The 24193-nt window shown below is 46.4% G+C and overlaps 1 protein-coding gene and 1 non-coding gene across 3 annotated transcripts in view; one reads left to right on the top strand and one right to left on the bottom strand.

Annotated features, from left to right (window-relative positions):
• Window positions 1-13831: 13831 nt before the first annotated feature.
• On the bottom strand, window positions 13832-13903 carry Trnad-guc (transfer RNA aspartic acid (anticodon GUC)). The gene has a single exon. It is a non-coding gene; the product is annotated as a tRNA-Asp (tRNA).
• Window positions 13904-14255: 352 nt separating this feature from the next.
• Window positions 14256-24193, top strand: part of Lta4h (leukotriene A4 hydrolase) — a 34483-nt gene continuing 24545 nt past the window's right edge. Inside the window, exons 1-4 of one of the 2 annotated variants that reach the window (XM_075954091.1) lie at window positions 14256-14525; window positions 18970-19100; window positions 20561-20681; window positions 23906-23974. In XM_075954091.1, coding sequence (XP_075810206.1) covers window positions 14367-14525; window positions 18970-19100; window positions 20561-20681; window positions 23906-23974 — 480 coding nt within the window. In that variant the 5' untranslated portion in view covers window positions 14256-14366. The remainder of the gene's footprint in view (window positions 14526-18969; window positions 19101-20560; window positions 20682-23905; window positions 23975-24193) is intronic. The other variant, XM_075954090.1, reaches the window with a different exon arrangement.

Genomic DNA, 24193 nt, shown 5'->3' with positions numbered 1-24193 from the left:
TACCTTAGGTTGTTATTGGTCGTATAGAAACTCAGAGTACAGAGCCAGCCTCGGGCCAATGACATCTTGAATGCTTTATTTAATACTAGAGAGAAAAATAAAAAAGAGTGAACGTCTCTCCAGTGTGAACAGGCGTGGACAATAAGGTACCCAGGGCCTAAGTCTGTACCCAGGTCATGGAAGTTGTCCTCAGAGAAGGGAAATCTGAGCTGACTCTTTAAAAAGAAGCAGAAAGTTTGCCAGGTAGTGAGAGTTCAGGGTGAAAATGGGAAGGAGTGGGTCTCGTGGTGAGAAGGCCAGGGCAGAATCACAAAAGAGAGGAACTTCTGCCTTTTCTGCACCAGGCCAGGCCTGATTTAAAGCAAGGCTCTGAGCCAGGCTTGGGAGGCAGCTCATTCAGTAAAAGTGCTTACGTATGAGGACCTGCATTCCAGACCTGAGTTCAAAACCCCGAACCCACATAAAAAGCCTAGCCCCAGTACTGGGGAAGTGGAGACATGAAGGTTTCCTGGGGTTTGCTGGTCAGCCAGGTTATCCAAAAAGTGAGCTTCTGGTTCCGTGAGAGACCCTGTCTCAAAAAACTAAGGCAGAGAGGCATTGAGGAAGTCATCAGACATCAAGGTCTGGCCTTCCCATGCAACCATCTGCACACACACGCCTGCACACCCTTCAACCTACCCCTCCCTCACACAACGCTGGCTTCCCACCTTTGGGCCATCGAGGCAGGAGGATTGCTACAATCTCTAAGTCAGCATACCAAGTTCCTGGCTAGCGTGGGTATGAGGGTTAATTCTCCTGCCTCAGCCTTGGTATTGAATTTACAGGAGCATGCCTCTTCCTATGGTCCTTCCTGGCCTTCACTGAAATATGTTGATGTGTTCCGAGCACTCAGAACAGGCCTGGCACATAGAGAGGGCTGAACATGTCGTCTGTATATAATAAAGCAAAATAAATATGCTTGCTAATTACAGCAGGGCTATGACATAGTCTAAAATAATGTCCTACAATAATTCGGTGCAGCATACAACATGTTTGGGTAGAGGGAATCAAAACAAACGAATAACAGTCTTACTTTCTAATGGTTATTGTAATGCAGGTAATATCATATGTAGTTCACACTACACATCCTTCAGTGTGTGTGTGTGTGTGTGTGTGTGTGTGTGTGTGTGTGTGTGTGCACGCATACCTGCGTACAGCCACGCTATTATCTCACAGTAACATATCTTATGAAAATTGCATTTCTCTCTCTGGCCCTGGTTTCCTAAGGTCTACTCTTACAGACACAGTTAAGCAACTTTGTTGCCCAATTTGACCAACCGGTTTTCTTGTGAGAACACAACCCAAATTGCCCCGCACAGAGAGAGTTTGAGAGACTGTGGACATGAATGCTTGGACCTTGTATTCATCCTGTAAATGTCAAGCTCTCAGATTGGGGGGGTCTGTGGTCTCGCTCTCCTGAGTCTGCCTATGGTGTGTTCCTAAGTGTGAGCCCGTGAGAGACCGTGGCCAGATGTTCTCCGTATAGTTCAGTCTTTGGAAATCCTCCAGCTGCCCCCCTTAAGTAACAATGGCTTTTGAAACAGTCTGAGCGAAAGGAAATACATCTCATTTGCAATTTTCCATGCAGTAGGGAGGGAAGGAAGTTAGGGGGAAAACAAAAGCCTGCGCTGAGGCCAGGGTACAGGGCCGTGCGAAAAAAGGATGTGGTCTGGGGTCCCTCTGGCTTTCAGCCCTTCCTGGCTCTGCCTCTTTGCATTGAGTGATCTGAGATAATTATTTCTTGGAGCCTCAGTTTCTTCAGCTCTAAAATAAGGTTGACAATAATAATACTTCATGGTACAGGTTTCCAAAAGCATTCTAATGACTGTCTGCGTCCTTTTGTGTCATGGTGCGGGTCCCACATACCAAATTGGGATTGGCGTGTGTAACTAAAGATGTGATGGAAGAGGGATGTCACTTTCGAAGGTCAATAATGTCACCCAAAGACTAGAAAGGTTGTTTTCCAGTAGCTTCCCTTTCTGCCACTTCTGGGGTCAGGAAACCCCAGTGCCTCCTTGTCCTGATCGTCAGCCACAGTAGACTCGAGAGCCTCAGTGTGGACGGCGCCTCGTAGAACATGTGATGGCTCCTCCCTTGGAAACATGCCTGGGTCGCTAGAGTGTGTCATCATCCCAGGGCTTCCAAAACCATTTGGCATATGCCTCATGCCTTGTGAACAACAGAAACGTATTTCTCATCATCCCAGAGGCTGGGGAAGTCCAAGCTCAAGCTGCCAGCAGAATTCGTCCTGAGCCCATTTCTACGCTCTTAGCTGGTACCTTCTCACTGCGACCTCACATGATGGAGGGATGGGACAGGCTTCTTCACAAGGATGCTAACCTCAGTGATGAGGACCCCGCCCTGCTGACCTAATGATTTCCCAAAGGTACCGCTTATCAATGCCTCACCCTGGAGTTATGAATTCAGTGGGTAAATGTTGGGAGCAGTGAGACCCCAGATCCTGAATTTCTTGTAAACAACTTCTTTTCCCCTGATCTGAGTGCCTACAGCTGCTCTGAGCACGAGACCTTCAGGAGTTCCTGATGGCAGGAGAGTGGTTCCTGGTGGGTTTGGCTGGGGCGTGACTATCTCTATATAATCTGCCCCTGAACACAATAAAGGAGCATTCTTGGGGAATTCAAGGATGACCCGTGTTGCTGTCTCTCTGTCTGTGTGTGTCTGTGTATTTTAACCTCCAGCCCCCTTGCCCGAAGCTCGTGAACTGGGTGCCAGAGCACAGAGTGCAGACACGGGGGCGCGGTGCATGGCAGGTAAATTTGGGAAGGACCCAAAGCACAATGACCAGAACGAAGCATGAGTTTCTTTTCTGATTTTGTCTTTTGTTCTGAAGTTTGCTGTCATCAACTGTGTTGAAGATATTTTCCCTGTCAATGACTCGGCCAGATTTTGTTCAGGAGGGGGGTCCCCAGTGTGACGGACACATGCAAGCAGCAAGCACTCGAGTGCTGGCTCAAGATACAAAACCTGTAGTTTTATCTGTATACCTGGCCTATTGCACAGGCATGGTGTATGAGATGTCCATACAACAAGATTTTGTTCGGCATCTCTTAACCTTTCCTCAAGGGCCCAATTTGTCCCAGGCCCCTGGATAAAACCCTGTATAGGCTCATAGTCATCTATGGATACTCGGGAAACCCAAAGTTCTATGGCCATGTTTCACAAACGGAAGCCCCGATTCCGCATTCGGAACACAAGCATAAGTGACTATAATAGTCATAAGTGGGTGTCTCAGTCCATGCAGGCTGCCATGGTAGGACAACAGACATTTATTCTCGGTGTTCCAGAGACAACTGGGAGGGCAAAGATCCAAGCGCTGACAGATGTGACCTCTGCTGAGGGGCCCCTTTCTGGCTACTGTCTTCTTGTATTTGCACGAGGCAGGGAAGGATGTTCAGGTCTCTCTTCCTTTTCTCATAAGGGAACTGATGCAGGGTACCACCTTTCTGCCCTTAGAGAAACATGACTCTCACATCCTTAAACCATCGTCTTGGCGCTTCCACTTATTAAACTGGGATATGGAGCTCATTTGGTCCGTGTCCTTCTGCCCACGGGACTCTCAGATCCGTGGTTTTCTCATATGCAAAAATGTTTTTTCTACACCAACAGTCTCAAAATCTAGCTCTAGGATCTCATCACACTGTGACTTAAACACGCGTGAGACTTGGGACCCATGCAGAAACAAACTCCTGTCCAGCTGTACACTTTCTTCCAGCTGTGCACCCGGACAAGCGCTGTTCTCCCGAAATAAAACGGCAGAGAAGGCCCAGGCCTTGCCTCTTGTCTAAGTATGAGAAATTGGAAAGTAAAGGGAGGGGTGGGGATGGGGAGATGAGTCCAGTTGACATAAAACTCTAGAATAATTTTTTTCTGACTTCTTAGATGCTCTAAGACATCGGTCCGACCTTCTGGAGACACTGATACCATAGCATCCTTTGGGGTGGCCCTGGCCCTTCAGTTTTGGAAAACACCACCCACACTGCTCTCCGTGAGGGCTCCCTCCCACAAGGCTCTGCTAAGTAGCAGGGTCCTCTGAAGTTGGGGTGGCAATCTTGTTCCCAGGGGTGCATGCACTCTGCTTCTGCTGTGGGAGTGGCAGCCTGGCGTTGTCACAGTTGCTTTGGGGCCCTTCCCAAGGGTCCTTCCACCCTTGCCTTTTTTTTTATTGAAAAAAAAATTTCCGCCTCCTCCCAGCCTCCCATTTCCCTCCCCCTCCTCCCACTCCTCTCCCCCTCCCCCCACTCCTCTCCCCCTCCCTCTCCAGTCTGAAGAGCAGTCAGGGTTCCCTGCCCTGTGGAAAGTCCAAAGTCCTCCCCCCGCCATCCTGGTCTAGGAAGGTGAACATCCAAACTGGCTAGGCTCCCACAAAGCCAAAACATGAAGTAGGATCAAAACACAGTGCCATTGTCCTTGGCTTCTCAGCAGCCCTCATTGTCCGCCATATTCAGAGAGTCCGGTTTTATCCCATGCTTTTTCAGTCACAGTCCAGCTGGCCTTGGTGAGCTCCCAGTAGATCAGCTCCACTGTCTCCGTGGGTGGGTGCCCCCCTTGTGGTCCTGACTTCTTTGCTCATGTTCTCCCTCGTTCTGCTCCTCATTGGGACATTGGGAGCTCAGTCTGGTGCTCCAGTGTGGGTCTCTGTCTCTATCTCCATCCATCGCCAGATGAAGGTTCTATGGTGATATGCAAGATATTCATCAGTATGACTGTAGGATAGGATCATTTCAGGTTCCCTATCTTCAGCTGCCCCAGTTGTCTTGAAGAGTTCCTTTTTCACCAACTGTTGGGTTTTTCTGTTCCCTTTAGTCCCAGCTGGGACTGTTTTTGTTAGTATTGTCCCAGTGCCTTTGCTGGCTCCTGCGGAGACGCCGGAGTGAGACGAGGCTTCATCTGCAAGGTGACCTCCTTATCAAACAACACCCACAGCAGTTTAGCTTCTTCAAAACAAACCCTTTATAGAAAGTTGGGAATTTTTGTCTCACCTTTAAGTTCTGGTTCCTCCTTTCTGCTTACTAATTTCTTCTTTAACTCACTCTTTCTTTTTCCGTTTTGCTGTCAGCAGTCAGGAGGAAGCAAACGGCTCTTTCAACACCGTTCAGAAATCGCCTCAGTTTACCACATGATTTCGTGGCTGACAAATCTTATCTCCCACAAAACAGTGGGGCCCACACACAGCTCAGTAGGCAGGGAGCTCTTTCCCACTTACAGTATGGTTTTTATCCATCCCCCCAACGATATGTCCGTCATTCCCACCTGAAGCTTCATCGGGATGGCCCTCGCTGCCCATAATTCCCCACCTGGTACTCTGTTCATCGCTGTTTGTGTTCTCTAAGAGGATGGGAGAGGCTTTCTCTCTCTCTGGCTTTGCCCTCTTCTTTCAGGCCCGTTATCGTCTTTACCTACAGCACACTTCCCTGTTGCTCACCTCTGCCTCGAAACTCCCCCATCAACAGTAACCCTGCACCCCTGCGTTTGTGCATGTGTTAGCGTGGCCTTACTCTGGTGTCCCTTTCCGTCTTGGTCAACACAGGCGTCTGTAACAAGTGATGGGAGCAACGAGCAGATGTAGGGACCAATGATTCTGCTCCGGGGCAAGGTTGGCAAATTCACAAACAAAGCAGTGTGGACAAACCAGCGAGCTCATCTGACCAAAGGGTTGTGAGTCTGAGGCCAATCTGGGTCTTTAGAATAAGTACTTTTAGACGCCCAGCCATGCAGACATAAGGCTAAATAACTGAGAGCCAGCCGCGTGCTGTGCTACAAGGCTGGTGTTTAACAGGTTATGTGGATTGATGCATTTTTTTCCCTTATACAATTTTTAGCTTGTGATGGTGTTATCTCTCTGGATAAGTGACTCAGTCTCCAATATTGGTCATTACTGGTTTCACATTGTGGTCCTCCTGATGTAGGATGCCCTTCTGTATATGTGTTACTTTTATTGGATAATGAGTAAAATGACGTTGGCCTATGGCAAGGCAGAATACAGCCAGACTGGAAGAGATACATAGAGGGAATAGGCAGAGTCAAAGAGATGCCATGTGGTTGCTGAAGGATACAGACTCCCAGAACCTTTACCAGTAAGCCACAGCCTCAGAGCAATACACAGATTATTAGAAATGGGTTAAAAAATTCAAGATGTAAGAGATAGCTAGAAGGGCTGGAGAGATGGCTCAGTGGTTAAGAGCATTGTCTGTTCTTCCAAAGGTCCTGAGTTCAATTCCTGGACCCCACAGAAATCTGGCAGTTCCCTGCCACACCCTCCCCACAGTTCAGGTTCAAGCGCTTAGGACAAAGGTTCCTGCTGTGAGGAAGTAGCCTTGGATAGTTTCATGGGGGGGAGGGGGGAGTGCGCTGGGGGAGTGGGGGGGCATAAGCAGAGTTGAAATCTCTTAGTGGTGAAGCTGAGAGCGCAGTCCCGCACACCTAGATAAGAAATGGGAACAACAGGGAGCCAAGTAGTCCCGCCCTGCAAAGACCTTTTCCCTCTAACTTGGCAACAGCTGCTTCCTTTGCTGTCGCCTCTACCCAAGTCAGGCAGCTGCTGCACGCGTAGACAAACTACACCAACTCCAGCATCCTTGCCGCAGCGAATATTCTCGCGTGGTGAAGTGGGGGCCCACAGGAAGATTCCCAGACTCAGGTTCAGGTGTCCATTCCACAAAACACCCCAGCAAAATCTGGCTACGGTCTGCTCACCTACAGCCCTGCGGTAACATGCCCATAGAAACACCAGTCATGATAACCGAGTCTGGAACTATTTAAAGACCATCCGCTGTGGGATTGGTAAATAAACTGGGCTATGTCCTCACGGGGAACACTGGACAGTAGCGAGGACACACAATCTGGAACGACACAGCGATATGGAAGAACCCCACAGCCAACAGTCACCCAAAGGCGCTAAAGTAGAAAACTGTAGACTGTGCCCTTCCGTGTGTGTACGTAAGAAGTGTCAACAGCAAAACAGGTCAAAGTGACTGTAAATCAGGACAGCTGTTAGCCTCAGGGAGTGGGATTTAAGGAGACCAGAAAGGGACTTCAGGGGTGAATCAGGGGATATTTTTTTTCCTACTAAGTGCTAATTGCTCAGTTAAGCCCAACTTAGAGGTCAGGGGGCAACCCTGAGCAAGCAGGGAACGTTAGAATGACTAGGTCCTCTTCGGAACGTTCATGTGTCTGTCCATTTACCAATTTGTTCATTCACTGAGCAGCCCTGCGGAGAGAGGGGACAGACTTGGTTTGGAACTCTCCAGAATTGAGGATGCACAGTGCTCGGTTGGGGAGAGAGCATGGGTCCACATTTCTAACGAGGCTCCTTGAAAGCGATGCTGCTGATCCTCTCACATACTTCAGATGGGGAAAGAGAGTTCTGCAATCAGCAGAGATTCTCCGGCTCCCCCAAGGACAGCCAGACGGCCCTATTTTGTTCAGGTCAGCTCCTCAGGAGCTCACAGGCAGAGACCAAGAGGCAAGCCGGTGTGGGGGACACTCTGCTGTCTCTGAGCGCTGTGAGCATGGTGTGGGGAGAAGATGGGAGCTGGGAGGACGCCATTTAGACTCTTTTACAAGGTCGGCAGAATGTCATCTCCTGGGCCATTCTTTGTTGGCTTCCCCGGTTTCCCTAGCTGTCTCGGAGACGTGCACGCAAGGCCACACAAGGGAGGGGGATAATTAGCACAAAATGGAGGAAATGGGTCAGGGTTGCCTTAACTATTTTGTAAGTTAAACAGGAAAAGGGCAGTTGAAATAATTTTTTCTCCTTTTGCACACATCCCAGGGAGGAAGCAAAGTTTACACTCTAGCCCAGTGGTTCTCAACCATCCTAACACTGCTACGACCCTTTAATACATTTCCTCCTGCTGTGGTGACCCTCCCCAACCATAAAATTATTTTCATTGCTACTTCACGCCTGTGATTTTGCTGCTGTTATGAATCATAATGTAAATATCTGTGTTTTTTGATGGTCTTAGGCGAGCCCTGTGAAAGGCTCATTCCACCCCCAAAGGGGTCATGGCCCACATGTTGAAAACCATTGCTCTAGCTCAAATTGGGGGGATTAGAGGCCTGGTGCAGGAGAGGGAGAGCCTTGCTAAAGTTGGAAAGGTTTGTCACGTCGTCGCAGACACAGAGAAGTAGGCTAGAGGAAGAACAAGGCAGATCCCTCAGGCAAGGTCAATTCAGCCAGGGCAGCTGTGGGAAGGGGTGGCCACCGAGGTGGGCGGGTAAACAGGAAGCCACAGAAGGCTGCTCTTGTTCCCCTTTTCTGGTTTTGAGTCTAGCGACCTTATTTTATTTCTCCACATCAATACATTTGAAACTGAACCGGTAAATATTATCAATTCACATGAAAATTTGAAAAGTCTTGGGAGGTTGTTCTGCTGGAGTAGCTAATGCCCCTGGACTGTGTTCTTTTAGCCAGAGAAAGAGTTCCCTTTCTCACAGGCAAATGCCGCAGTGAGTTTCTTGATACTCTTTCCAGAAATATTTTTTGTAGGTATGGGCACATTTCAAATGTCTTCTCCTCTTGCTTTACACACGGAACAGCAAGCCATCCAAACTTGTCTTTACCTCCCTCTGTCTGTCCACACCACTCTCCTGTCTTTCCAGGTAACTAACTCTGACTCTATCTTTGGTCCTCCTGTTGCCTCCCACTCTTCCTGAACCTTCTTCAGTTAGGTTTTCAGGACCCAAAACTCCTGACCTACGCACTGAACTTCCCTTGGTGGGTGTCTTCAGTGACCTTCACATCGCTAAACCCAGCAGTGGAGGCTTAGCCCTTATTTAATGATTTGATTTGATTCAGCTGATAGCTCTTTTCTTGACACACGTTCTCTCTCTCGATTTTTCTTCTGAGACGTTTCTTCCATTGCCTGACTTTCTCTATGAGGGATTATTGTCCCCAAGTCTCCATGGGTAGCTTTTCTGTCTTGTGCCATCTCCATTCTGAGCCCCCCAATTCCCATCTATAGCCCAGTCCAGTTTTCTTCAGGAATCCACACACAGCCTGTGTAAAATACCTACAGCTGAGCTAGGCGGTGGTGGCGCAAGACTTTAATCCTAGCAGGGGCGGGCAGATCTCTGCGAGTTCAAGGCCAGCCTGGTTCACAGAGTGAGTGCCAGGAAAACATTTATTTAAATGAATAAATACACTGAAATAATAGTTTATTCTCAGCTAAGATGAGTGACCATTCTCTAGAATGCAAACTGAGGTTACATGCGACCTGTTTCTTCCGTGAAAGGTTATGTAAACTGCACAGTCACAAAAGCAAGTAGTGGAAATCACTATGTGGGGCGATTATAATGAGGCAGGGACTCTCTTCTATGGGATTCAGACGGCGTTAACAAAGCATGGGGATATTCTGCTTGAACTTCTGCTTGTTTGGATTCTTTTGCACTTATTTATCTGTGACCAGTTGCATGCCAGGTGCCCTCAGGGGCCAGAAGAGGATGTAGAATCCCCTGGAACTGGAGTCACAAATGTCTGTGAGCTGCCATATGGGTGCTGGGAATGAAACCTCGGTCCTCTGGAAGTACAGCCTGTGCTCTTAATTGCTGAGGCATCTTTCCAGTCCCATCCATCCATCCATCCATCCATCCATCCATTCATCCATCCATCCATCCATCTATCCATCCAGACATTTTCTCACTGTGCCTTCTGCTTGCAAGCCTCCTGTCTCAGCTTCCTGACAGGGGTATTGGCAATCATGTGTCCCCCAAGCTTAGCAAACACAAAAACCCCTTTAGGACTCAGATATTATCTAAGCCAGAGGCCTTGCAATCTCTCTGTATATGTTGCAAGAATTTTATCAAGTGGTCGCAAAAGTGCTCCATCAGATACGAGGTTTGACAGTAAGTAGTCATTGATGTGAGCTAAGGAAGGGCCAAGATAACTTTTGACCAGCGACACTCCATCTCACCGCAATCACACAGTTACCACGTTCCAGTCAGTGCCAAGTCAGCGGCAAACTCCAACATACGCAGCTTCCTCAGAGAACTTCAGTTCTCATATGTCCAACACGGTCAGCATCCCGACTCAGATGACAAACTGATACCTCGAATTTACCATGTGAAAGATGGAACCCCATCCACTTCTCCCACAGCCCCTCCTCCTTCTTTTTATTTGTTTGTTTTGGGTTTTTAGAGACAAGGGTTCTCTGTGTACCCTGCCTGTTCTAGAACTCACTCTGTAGACCAGGCTGGCCTCAAACACAGAGATCCACCTGCCTCTGTCTCCTGAGTGCTGGGATTAAAGGCGTGTGCCACCACCACCCGGCTTCCCACCCCCATCTTGGTTAATCAAATTACAGTCTCCTGGTTTCTTGGGCCAATGTCTTGGCATCACCCTTGACTCCTCCTCCCTTTGTCTTAAATCTCATCTCTGATCTGATCAGAAATCCTCTCGGCTCAACATCCAACACTCGCACTGGATGTGGTTGGTGACTGTAGTCCAAGCCACCGTGGTTTCTCACCTCAGAACTATTCCCCTACTCTAATTATCACCAGCTACAAAATCAAAATAGGAGACAAGCCTATCAAAAAAAAAAAAGAGGGCAATAGGGAAGGCTGACTTGAAATATGTTCTTTTTCTTGCCTATACCTCTTAAGGCAAGCTCCCCTTCAATCTGTCTTATATGTTGCCAGAGAGGAATCTTTTGTAGAACATGATAGGAGACCAACAATTCTGAGATGTCCTAAATTTAATAACAAAGGCTGATGCTAAGGGACGTGGCGAGAGACCAGGGAGACACTCAGTTGACACTCGGTACCCTGAGGGAAAAAGCACTGTCCCATACTTCTGAGTAAACGTTGGAGCACGGCTTAAATATCGGCCTCTTGTCTCCGGGGAAACTTGTCAGAATGCTAACTGAGGCCAATCCAGAAGACCAAGCCCTTCCACTGTGGATAGCAGTGACCTAATTATCCCTTAGGTGGCACCCCAAGCAGTCCCCCAAAGTGTTGTCCTACCCTATCCTCCGCAGCTGATGTTAGCTGAGCGGCAGCTTAAGCTCTCCTTACTGAGCCGTTCTTGTCTCAGGTCTGTTGAGTGTATTCCCAGCAGCTCTCCACTCTTGCTGCTAGAGGTTATGATGTTGTCTCTGGACGTGGCCCATTTCTTCCTAGCCCCTATGGACCGTTAACCCCCTTTCATTTCAGAGATGCCTCAGTGAGTCTGGGTTTAAGAACAGGAGCTCCTAGCTATGCATTTTAGATGAGTCCCTCGGCATTACCTCCCAGGCAGGGCTGCTTACAAAAGTCTCATGTCCCTAACCACCCAGAGTTGCTAGCCAGGGGATTTCCAGGAAGGATTTGGAGACAGGAAAAAAGGGGAGATGTTCTTAGAAAAATAAAGCATGAGGGGAAATACATTTGTGCTATAGGCTGGCAGGAAGAGAAGAGCGAGTAGGTACAGTCGGAGGACAGTGGACTTTGGAGGTGAGGGAGAAGGCTGGAACTGGAAAGGCAAGCAGGACCTGGATCCAAAGGCCTCTGGCCAGTGTTCCTGCCATTGAGTGGTCCGAAACATTTCTATTGAACAGCTAGCAGAATGCTGTGGAATTATCACTTTAACTCGGCAAAGCTAGGCAAAGATGTGCTGCCTTTGTTTACGCTGCAGAATATTACTTAAACTGTGTAAAGGTGGCCACATTTGTTTGTGTTGCCTTTGTTTCATTATGAAAAAATGTGTTGCTGTTTCACCTCGCCTAACTAAGGCACCTGATTGGTCTAATAAAAAGCTGAACGGCCAATAGCTAGGCAGAGAAAGGACAGGCAGCGCTGGTGGGCAGAGAGAACAAGGAGGAGGAGAAATCTAGGCTTGAAAGAACAAAGAGATTGAGGGAGAAAGAGAGGGACCCACCCAGAGCCAGCCAGGCAGCCGCACAGCCTTCAAACACAGAGTAGGAGAAACAGAAAGGTTAAAAAAAAACAAAAAAAAAAAAACCCTGAGGCAAAAGGTAGATAAGGAGAAACAGATTAAAATAAGAGCTAAGATAAGACTGATAATTCATAACCAATAAGAAGTCTCAGTGTCATGAATTGGGAGCTGGTTGGTGGCCCAAAACAAAAAGTAGAATTAGGTTGGGTCTCAACCTGCAGGCTTCCGTTGGTAGTAGGAAGCTGACTTACTTAAACAGCCTGGGGCAAAGCAGGAGGTGGAAGAAGCAGGCCGGAGATCTCTCAAAGAGAAGAGTTCCTCGGAGGACAACCAGACTATATAAGGCAGAAAGCCACTGTGTTCAAATGCTGAGCCAATCTTGAAGAATGTCCAACTGAGAAGTCCAGATGCACTGGGACATTTTTTTTCCAAGTCAAATCTAAGCCAAACCAGGATTCTCAACTCTGAAGAAAAAGAAAAATCAAATGCAAAAATAGCAGCCTGTCTCACTACAGGACAGAGACCGTAAACATGAGATAAACGGTCTCCTCCACGTGTGTTTGCTGACTCTATGTTCTATGCGGGGTCCCCAAGTCAAGCACTCCGTGACTTCGAAACCATGACACAAAAATAAATATCTCCTTCTTAAAGTTGCTCTCAGACTCTTACAGTCACAGTGATAAATGTGCAATTTGATCTATAGCCCTTAAGTCTTATGTTCCAGAGAGCAGAAGAGCGGTTTTGGTTATTGTCATAACAGATACATATAGAAACTATACTTGATAATCTAAGCAGACTTAATTGCACAGCCTAAATGCAGAGAAGGTGCTCTTTCTGGGCAGTGATGAGCCCAGCTAAATGCCCTCTAGTAGAGATGCAAAGAGTCAAACCAAAGCCAGCCCACAGATGAAAGGAGAAAGCACACAACCAATGAATGGCTCTGGGAGTTAGGTTAAATAGCTGGATTTTGTGTGCCCAGAATTGTTCTGTCCCCTAACACGCTGTTTCAGCCTTGGTTTCTTTTTTTTTTTTTTTTTTTTTTTGGTTTTTCGAGACAGGGTTTCTCTGTGGCTTTGGAGCCTGTCCTGGAACTAGCTCTGTAGACCAGGCTGGTCTCGAACTCACAGAGATCCGCCTGCCTCTGCCTCCTGAGTGCTGGGATTAAAGGCGTGCGCCACCATTGCCCGGCCCTGCTATGCTTTCTTGTCTCCTCCTCTTTCCCATGTTCATATGGTTTTCCACAAAGATCCGGATCACCCTCAAGCCCCAAGCTCTACCCTCCCTTAGTTACTCCTGATCCTCCCCAAAGAGGTAATACTTGTGCCTCTAGAACCGAATGACTGTGCTTCCTGGGCCCTGCCTTGAAGTCAGGCACCATCGGAACATTTGGGAGGAGAGTGTACATTAACCACTGGTTTGGAAGGCGATCCCCTCCCCCCAGCTCTTTTCTAGGCAGCCCAGTGTGGCAGAATGCACTTCATGTCTGCAGGTTACACTGAGCATTTGCAGACAGTCTGTGTGAAGAAACAGGGAAAGTGGTAGAAGAGGTGAATTTTCCTGTCTTTCAAAACAGACGGTGTTTGCAATGTTACAAGCCCCATTTTCAGAGACTTAATCTGGTGGGACTTGCTTTTCTGAATAACATGGGTTGTTTCTCTTTTCTCAGGTCTTAAAAAAAAATGGTTGTTTAAAATGAAAATACCAGGCATCTTCCAACCCTCCTTTGCCTTTTACAGGAGGCGGAGCTGGGCTAGACGTGCCGCTGCTCTACAGCCACGGTGGCCAACGCACTTTTCACAATTGTTTTCTTAAGGGGGGTGGGTGTGATGTAATCTTATTTTGGTTTAGGTACGTGGAACTTGGAAATACCAGGAAAATCGACAACAAAAGATAAGTTTGTGCCTCCCCGTCGGGGAATCGAACCCCGGTCTCCCGCGTGACAGGCGGGGATACTCACCACTATACTAACGAGGAACTGCACAACCTCAGCCTTTCTGATAAACCTTTTATGGATCCTAGATAGCCCCGCCCCCGGAGAGGTTTATGCCAATAGCCTTCGCATTTCTTGGTGCCATCGTGGCTTCTACGGCAATCGACTGGAACTAAAATGGAAGCGTTCCATTCGCTGGCTCCACTGCACTCATCGTTCCCCTTACCCCAACCTTCCCCCGCTGCAGACGCCCCCAGATCCCCCCTCCTCGCACCGCCCCCCAATCCCAGGCTGTCTAGCGCAAACCTTCTCGCGCTGCACCATGGGATTGGTAGTTCGGCCCTGCCATCCCCTAAGATCCTCAGAGGCTCGGAGAGCCTCCCTTTCCCGGTGTGCACCGCGCCGCCTACGCTCCAGGCTTCCCTCCGTTCTCCAGCTCGCGGTGGAAGTCTGGCGGTAGAGTGTCTGGGTGCTGGCCGATCTGGGTGAGACGGATCTTCCAGAACCATGCCCGAAGTCGCCGACACTTGCTCCTTGGCCTCTCCAGCCTCGGTCTGCCGAACCCAGCATCTCCATCTGCGCTGCAGCGTGGATTTCGCTCGCCGGGCGCTGACCGGGACCGCCGCGCTCACCGTCCAGTCTCAGGAGGATAATCTGCGCAGCCTGGTACGGGGGGCGCCTGTGCAGCGCCGCTTCTCCGGGGCCGCTTCTCCTCCCGCTCCTCGCTCCTGCTCCCCCGCGAGCCCCGAGATCGCTGGCTCTCCCCGCCTGGCCCCCTCTTCGGGCTGCTGCACCTCTCTTTGTCAGGTCTCACGCATCCCTTGCTCTCAACCTCACTTTTGCATCTGCACTCTGTCCTTCGCCCTCCACGTAGGATGGTCTCCTCCTCCCGCTCCTTCCCTTTTTCCTGGGCACATCCTTGCGCCCACTTCGCGTTCGCCCCTCACCCACTCTCGCCCCTCACCCACTCCTGAGGTATTCCGCCCCCCATCTCAGTTCTCAGCGATTACCACCCTCACACCCCGTGACCCCCTTCCTTGGCCCACAACTTAGAACCCCGCCCCAGGCCCCAACCCCTAGGGTACGGTCCTTATTCTCTAGTCTCACCCTACTCCCAGATCAGGATACATCTTGTGGTTCAAGCCCCTTGGGGTTCCCTGCCCGCCCCTTGAGGTTCCCTGCCAGCCACTTAGGGTTCCCTGACCTTTCCACCCTGTTTTGAGGTTTCTAGTCTCTGTTCTGTAAGCAACCCTTGCTCTTCAGGGCCCCTTCCTGCTTTTGCTTTTTATCACCATTATCTTCTAATGAATTCTAAGAACCGGTGGGACCATCCAGCCTTCTAAGGATGACTCGATACAATGTTATTATATTAAGTGGTTCCAAGGAGCAAGTCGTTGCACTTTTTATATAAAATATGTACTTCTATAAATCCTCTAACCACTGAATAAAGATTTGTTTAGAATCCTGAACTATTCAATGCTTTGATCTGTTCCATATCCTCGATAGTCAGTGTTCTTATCATCAGATCGAACTTTTTCCTTGAGCAGAAGCCGTGAGAGAGCATTTTAGAAATGAGAGGAACTTGAAGGGACCAGCTGTGTTCAGCCTGCTAACTACACGATGTGTTTTGAAGCCTTGAATGATTATTTTTACAGACTCAAAGCAGTAAGCAAGCAGGGCTGGAATTTCGGAGTGAAATTAATGGAGTCAATAATTGGGCGAATTAGAAGGACAGATAAGAACTAGTGATTTTTGCTTATCAAAAATCTTTTTGCTATTTGTTTAATAAAGCACTTAATTCTTCTATTGATATATAATTACTGAAAATACTGTAAGAAAGGAAAATGGAGGTCTTGCAAGCCAAGAAGGGAGCTATTTCCTTGTAGACAGACTGCACTTTGATCTTGAAGTATCTACACTTGCTATCTCTAATTGCAGAGGCACTTTGCCTCAGGCAGGGTAGAAGTTTCTTCTTTGAAGAATTCAGTTTCCTTTTATTTAAAAAAAAAAAAGTGAATTTTGCTGGCTTATCACTGCTTCATTTGACCTTAGACCACTCTTTATTGCGCAGGGATAGGAACCTCCACCTCTGCTCACAAAGCAACGAAGGATGGGAGATTTAAGTATTTAACAGAATGTCCCAATCTTAAAGTGTATTTGCTCTTCTTCAGAAAACTAATATGTTAACATTTTGATTTTATGGGTGTCATATCTGTTTAGCAAAGTAGCTGGGATTTTAATGTTTGGTTTTCTGCAAAAGGGGTTATTATAGTTCAAAGTGACATCTGTGTGTAATTGTTTTGCTTGTTTATGGCACCAGCCTGAGACCAAATGCTTGGAACTATTTATATGTATTTGAAGTTAACTTGTTTCTTTTAGTAGGATTAGGAATTCCTTTCTTGAGACAAGGTTCCTCTATAGCTCTATACATATAGGCCTTGAACCCTAATATGTAGCCCAGGCTGGCTTCAAACTCTTGATCCTTCTATCTCGGGCTCCTGAGTGCTGGGATTACAGGAATGAGCCACAACTCCTGGCTTAGATTTAAAGTGGGAGGAAGAAACTGTCTTTTTATGTCTGCATCTCAACTCCCTGGGTTCGCACTTGGCATGCAGTGGACACTGAAAAGTTCAATTAGAAAACAGTGCCTAAGTAGAATACGGGCCACGTGGCTAACAGTGTTGTCTATATTACAAAGGGGTCGTGGCTGCACACCCTTGCACGGCTGGCGGAGCGTTTTTTTTACTCCATTCCTGAAGTCTGTGATAGTGGGGGGGGGGGGAGTCTAATGGCCCCTCTAAGAGGACTAATTCCCACCTTCCTAAAACCCTTTTCCAGTTTTAGGCTAGTTACGCTGAAGCTTTCTTTTCAGAATTTGTAACTTCCAAGCATTTGTTTCTTATCTTGAATTTTCCAGTTTTGTTTAGGCCATCTTCAGTTAGTGACCCTGAGGGTTTTGTGTTGTGGCCAAGGTCAGCCATTAGGGACTGGAGGAAGCCAGGCCTTGCCTCTTCCCAGCTCCACTGTAGAGTGGCTGAACTGAAACTCACATCAAGCTGGTTTGGGTTTTGATTTTGGTTTCATCCTATGTATATCCCTGTTTGTTGTTTGTTTTCTCATGGCAGTCTGTGGACAAGTTTTTTTTTTTTTTAAATAGAAACATGGTATAGAGGCATATGTCTTTCCCTATTCAAACCTGCTTTGTTGTTGTTTTGTTTTTGTTTTCTGGGGCAATTTTTCTCTGTGTTATAATTCTGTCTGTCGTGGAACTCACTCTGTAGACTAGGCTGGCCTCTAACTCACAGAGATCCGCCTGCCTCTGCCTCCCGAGTGCTGGGATTAAAGGCGTGCGCCATCATGCCTAGCCTCAAACCTGCTATTATTTAGAAATAACTTGAGGTTGGTTAACATATGCAGAGACTGGCCATGTAGCTTTGTGGTACCGAGTTTGCCTAGCATGTGTGACACCTTGGGTTTCCTTCTTAGGACAAAATAACATATATAGTAAATAAGATTCTAAAAAGGAGTCTAGGGGAAGAGAGTAGATGTAAGAGAATCAAGACACAGCACAGAGCCCAATCATTCCCCAAAAATGTGCTGTAGCCGGACAGGTCTTTCATTCCCAGCACTCTGTGAGTTCGAGGCCAGCCTGATCTCCAAAACAGCTAGGGCTTTTATACAGAGAAACCCTACCTTGAGAAAACAAACAAACGAACAGAAAGTGTGCTGTAAAGTTGGCGTGTGCTGAGGGCAGAGTGACTTAGGTTGTTGCACGCCACCTGTTTGGGAATGCAGAGCTCCTCTGTGTGTTGTCTAACGAGGGACACTGTTTCCATAGAAACCTCCTGTCGTGTGCAAGGCAGTGTCTCGTGACTGTGTAAGTAGCTTGGCTTTGTGGCTGGTGCTCCGTAGAGGTCTGCCAGAAGGTCTGATTCTAACTCTTCAGTCATCCGGGTTCTGGGTTTTCTTACTGCTGCTTTTACATGGCGGTCATGGTCAGTAACATGAGTGAAATCTGAAAGAGAATTTCTTAGAATATTTGGAAATAAAGGTTGAGGTTTGGGATGGGCTCTGTAGCTTAAAAATGCGTTTTCTGTCTTGTTGTGGTCTGGAACTTGGCTTCAGGGGTAAATTGCCTTCTGATGTTTTTCGGATACTGAGCTAAATCTTGGGGATGCAAACCTGGGTACCATTCTCTTTAAACATCCTCAGTCATAGTGCAATAGAGCCGTAGGTGTCATTTGAGGGGGCGGGGCTAACTGCTAGAACAGTCAAGAGACCTGAAAGTGGCTTCCCTAAAAGTAATGATTATAATAACTAACTCCTCTGTACAGATCTGAAAAGTTTAGGCAATACAGAAGCTAGTACAGCCCCTTTGGATGTCAGTGTGGCGATTTCTCAGAAAATTAGGAAACAACCTTCCTCAAGACCCAGTAATTACCACTTTTGGGTATATATCCAAAGGATGCTCAATCATGCCACAAGGACATGTGCTCAACTATATCCATAGCAGCATTGTTTATCATAACCAGAACCTGGAAACAACCTAAATGCCCCTTGACTGAAGAATGGATAAGGAAAATGTACATTTACACAATGGAGTACTACACAGCAGAAAAAAATATCGACATCTTGAATTCTGTAGGAAAATGGATGAAGCTAGAAAACATCATTTTGAGTGAGGTAACCCAGACCCAGAAAGACAATTATCACATGTGCTCAGTCATAAGTGGTTTTTAAACATTAAAGCAAAGAAAATCAGCCCACAAATCACAATCCCAGAGAACTTAGACAACAATGAGGACCCTAAGAGAGACATACATAGATCTAATCTGCATGGGAAGTAGAAAAAGACAAGATCTCCTGAGTAAATTGGGAGCATGGGGACTCTGGGGGAGGGTTGAAGGAGAGGGGAGAGGCAGGGGAGCAGAGAGAAATGTAGAGCTCAATAAAAATCAATAAACAAAAAACCTATCATATGCCTTTAATTCATAGTTTTCCTCTAGATTTTACTCTGAAAGTAGCTGGTTTCATCCTCACTGTGGTAAACTTACATCTTGTTCATTTCTATGAATGATGCATAAAGCCATTTTCTTCTGGTTGATTTTAGACTTTGGATACAAAAGACCTGACGATAGAGAAAGTGGTCATCAATGGACAAGAAGTCAAATACACTCTCGGAGAAAGACAAGGGTACAAAGGGTCACCGATGGAAATCTCTCTGCCCATCGCCCTGAGCAAGTATGGCTGCCCTCCGCTTCTTATGACTGAGTAGTGGCAAACAGTATTTTAGAATAATTCAGGCATCATTCCTGCGTTTCTAACGCTTGTTTATATGTAGTGGCTGGGAGTCACTTCTGCAGTCTGTTCACATTGGTGTTGACAGTGAAAAGTGGTATTATGTTCTTAAAACACTGAAGGAAGTAGGTGCATGAAACCCTGGTGATCAGGACACTGGGTAACGACTTCTGGAAATGCCTGTCATCCCCCCTCCCCCGATGTTTAGAGTGGTGGGGAGCATGGAAACCCACCCTCTACCTCTGTCCCAGAGGGCAGCTCTGGGACTGACGAAGCAATAATCGTAATGCTAGACGTAGGAAGGCTGACTTTGTACCACTCTGTCAGTGCTTAAGCGTCGACTTTAATTTCTTAAGCCCCCCTCTGCTCAGGAGCTGCACTTGCAGACGAGGAAAGGGAGTGGAAGAGAAATGAAGAAGATTGTAGCCAGAATCATTAGGCAGGCATACACCCTACCCCTACTTGGTTGGGGAGCGAGAAAGTAGAACTATTAGCCTGTAACAAGGGCGATCTCCTCCCATCTTCCAATATCTCTATGCCTTCTTCTCGCCTTGAAGAAAGAGAAGCAAAATGCAGCGTAGCTTGGGCAGCAGCGTCAGTAGCCCCGTTCCACAGGTAAAGAAAGTGGTATGTCAAGGTCAGGTCATTGCCCCAGTGTACGGTGTCTGTGGTGGGGTCCGGATTTCAATATGGGTTGGGATGCCTGTCTCCAGAGCTCCTGCCATTATCGGCCCTTCCGAAACTCTGGGGTGACTAGCCAGTTTTTGTTTCCTCTAGTCTTGGAGAAAGGGATTCTTTTTTTATTTTTTTAAAGATTTATTTATTATATATTCAGTGTTCTGCCTGCATGTATCCCTGCGGGCCAGAAGAGGGCACCAAATCTCATTACAAATGGTTGTGAGCCCATGTGGTTGCTGGGAATTGAACTCAGGACCTTTGGAAGGGCAGGCAAAGCTCTTAACCACTGAGCCCTCTCTCCAGCCCCAAGAAAGGGATTTTTTTTTAATTATTAGATTCTACAGCTACAAAAATGACTCTGCACGTTTCTTTCTCTCGATGTGACTTACCATCAAGAACAACACCGGTCACGTGCTGGCTGAGGTAGGCAGAGTGATGAAATTGGTTCTTCCACATCCCCACTTGTCACAGAAGACAAAATGATGTCACCGATGCAAAGTGTGTGTGGCCCATCGTGTGTTCATTGATAAGAAACCCCAGGCTGACGCTCAGGTAGCAAAGTCAGAGTCAGATTCACGTAAGCTGCTGCGTCTCTAGAACTCACTCCAGGTCAGTGAGACCTCAGGAGAATTACTTACTTATGCTATTCCCTGTGTGTATTCTGAATTCAAATTCTGCAAGGTTTGTAATTCTACTCTATTAATATCAGTGTTTGTCTCATGCAGAAATCAAGAGGTTGTTATAGAAATCTCCTATGAGACCTCTCCCCAGTCCTCTGCTCTTCAGTGGCTCACTCCCGAACAGACGTCTGGGAAGCAGCACCCGTACCTCTTCAGTCAGTGCCAGGTAAGGCTGCCCGGAGACGGGCGGAAGCTTCCTGGCACGTGCAGGGTGTAGCGCTGATACAACACATTGTTTTGTTTCATAGTATATAAGACAACGCATACTCTGTATATATCTTGCTATTGATACAGATTTCTTTGACTTGGAAACAACCTGCCTAAATTGAAGTACTTAAGGCTTATGTATAGTTCCCAAGCACCTAGCATATACCTGTCCCTGGAGTAGGGATGTAATAAATGGCTCGAAAATGCAGGAAAATTTAATGAACAAAATTCCTGTGTGTTAATTGCAGAAATGCTACCAGTGAAAAAGAGAACCCTGAAAGATTGCATTCCTAGTTGTAAAATATATTAAGCATAATTTTAAAATGACAGGATTTCAAATACTTCTTTCTTTACCTTCTAAAGCTAGAGTTAAAATACTCTATATTGAGAGATACTTTATTACAAGGATAAATATGAGAGATACTTTATTACGAGGATAAATCCTCTCTAATGAGATACTTTATTACAAGGATAAATATAATGAGAGATACTTTATTACAAGGATAAATATAATGTGAGATACTTTATTACGAGGATAAATAGAAAATTTTTCTGAAGAAAAAGTCCTGATTCTGTTAATCAAATCACTTATGACTAAAGAAAGCCCCTCGTTAAACATTTACTGTGTTTCTAGGCATCACGCCAGATACTCTGCATTGTTTAGCCAGTCATGCTAATACTCCTGTGTGGTGGCTATGTTGAGCTCAGAGTCAATTTAAAGTGCATAAAATGACAAAACATGTTTTAAACATAATTACTTTGTATGAAAGGTGACTTTTTTATATGCCCCTCTGATCTCAGTTTTGATCAAAGGGTTTACCAAAGTCACCAAGAGCAATTTAGAGATTGCCAAGGGACTTGTTTAAAAGTGTTTTCAAGTCTGATCAAGAACTCTGACATTTATAAATATATAAGAAGATAGAAATATTTAAAATCATGGTTTTTTTTTCAGGTTTGAAAAAAAAATTACTTTGTATGACACTACTTGAAATACCTTTTTAACCTAAGAAAATTCTCTGGAAGAGGGCTGGGGCTGTAGCTAACTTGAAGTGTTGGGTTGGGCCCCCAGCAGCACAGGAATTGGCTGTGGTGATGCATGTTCCTGTTTCCAGCTCTCGGTCAGTGTGCAGAAGCAGGAGGATAGGAAGTGCATGGCTACCCTTGGCTACATAGCTAATCAGAGGCTAGCTTGGGCTACGTGAGACTCTATCTCAAAAAACAGACAAACGTGCATACACACACACAACACATACATATACACGCACACACCAAAACAAGCAAACAAAAACTACAGAAAATGTCTTGAAAAAGATAAAAAGTATTAGGCAAGAATTTAAGAATATACAAATCGTGGACCCAGTATCGCTTCCTAATAGCCGATTTCCAGTCAGTATTTCTCATAGAGCATCGTAAGGTAACGCTAACAAGAAACGTGGTGCCTGTGAATTATTCCAAGGAAGGAGACTTTTCAGTGTTTTGTTCCAGGCGTTTACTGGCAGTGTTTAAAGGACAGGAAGCAGATTCCAGGCAGATTAAGAATTTGTTGCAGTTGACTGGCAGTGTGCAGATGTGATGTGATTGATGCCTCCAGCTGTTATCCACAGCTGTTTCTTTACCCAAGTTTGATTTAGCTGGCGAAATGCATCTAACAATGCTGCAGTGTGGCCGGGCCACCTGTCCGCATCCTGGCGAGACGCTCAGGCAGTGTGCTCTTGGGAGCCTGCTTCATGACACAGAACCGGTCCGTGCGGATGGCTATGCTATATCCCAGCATTACATATTTTTAAAGATTTGTTTATTTTATGCGGATGGGTGTTTTTGCCTGCGGATGGCTGTGCCCCACGTGTGTCCAGTGCCCGTGGAGGCCAGAAGAGAGCCTTCATTTTCTGGAACTACAGTTAACTACAGTTCCAGGCGGTTGTTAGCTGGCATGTAGGTGTTGACAACTGAACAAGCGTCCTCTGCAGGAGTGACAAGTGTCAGTGTGTCACTCTATCCCTCAAGGTTTTGTTTTTGAGGAATCCTCTAAATATAAACAGGCTTGAGTCTGTTTGTGGTGGTGGCGGCGTCAGCGGCAATAAGTTCATGCATGTGTGTGTATGTGTAATTCACTTTGGTTTTCAAAATCAGTGTGTCAAGTATTAGCTATGACTTTTTCTTTTTTTAATCGTCTCTTTCTCTCTCTCTCTCTCTCTCTCTCTCTCTCTCTCTCTCTCTCTCTCTCTCTCTCTTTCTCTCGGTTTTGAAGACAAGGTTTCTCTCTGTAGCCCCTGCTGTCTTGGAACTTGCTCTGTAGACCAGGCTGGCCTTGAATTCACAGAGATCCTGCCTCTGCCTCCAGAGTGCTGCGATTAAAGGCGTGCCCAACTTTGCTGTAGGTCTTTTAGAGCCCCGGGAACTTATGTTCCTGGTGGCACACCTAGACAGTGTGGTAAATTTACAAATTTGTTTCACAATAGAGCCCTTCTCCCTCAGAGATCCTATGAGTCTCCCTTTCTACATGACTATCATCAGCACAGAACAGTTTATGCCCCATTTCAACCTGTGAAGGTTCACCAGGGATAAAGAAGAGGGGTGTGTGTGTGTGCGTGTGTATGTATGTATGTATGTGCGTGCGTGTACTTGTGGGGGTGTTGTTTACATGTATATGGAAGCCAGAGATTGTCATCAGGTATCTTCTTCAGTCTCTTACTGTCTTACAAAAATACTAATAAAATCATCATCATTATTATTATTTTAATACAAGGTGTCTCATTGAACCTGGAACTCGTTAACTTGGCTAGGCTGATAAGCCAGTGAGGTCCAGTGATCCTTCTGCCTCCACTTCCCCCGTACCAGGAATACAAGAGTATGCAACAAGACCTGGCTTTCCAAAAACAAAACAATAACCAAAAGGAAGGGAGGAAGGAAGGAAACCATAGGTACTGGGCTCCAAATTCAGATCCTCAGGTTGCCTAACAAGCATTTTATCCACTGAGCCAGCTTCCTAACTCTAGATCTGATTATTTTAAATCCACAGATCTGTTTTCGCTTTTTCCTACCTAAAAGATCCCACAAGATACAAAAACTATATTAACCGTTAGGAAGAAGATGTGCGAAATGAACGCTGTGATTTTAGTTGTTTAAGTCTAAGTTGATCTGTGAGAAAAGGGAGTAGCTGTTTCTTTATCTTCTCCCCTCTAGGCCATCCACTGCAGAGCTGTCCTCCCGTGCCAAGACACTCCTTCTGTGAAATTAACCTACACCGCAGAGGTAAGCACCGCAGACTCTTAACTGCGTTAAATAAGTAAGTGTGGTATGAATGATAAAGGAGCCGATTCAAGTGTCAAAAACATTGTACTTAAAAGGAGCCTACTGAGTCTGTGGGCCTCATTCTGAGTCTCTAATAAAATGGTAGTGTTAAACATTACAAGTATGAAAAGAGGAAATTATATTACTCTCGTTTTTAAAAAAAAATTAAAATTCTAGGTC

The sequence above is a fragment of the Microtus pennsylvanicus genome, chromosome 20, assembly GCF_037038515.1.
Source record: "Microtus pennsylvanicus isolate mMicPen1 chromosome 20, mMicPen1.hap1, whole genome shotgun sequence".
NCBI classification, from domain to species: domain Eukaryota; kingdom Metazoa; phylum Chordata; class Mammalia; order Rodentia; family Cricetidae; genus Microtus; species Microtus pennsylvanicus.
Note: the sequence above shows the minus strand (reverse complement) of the source record. Positions and strands in the feature narration are given on the sequence as shown.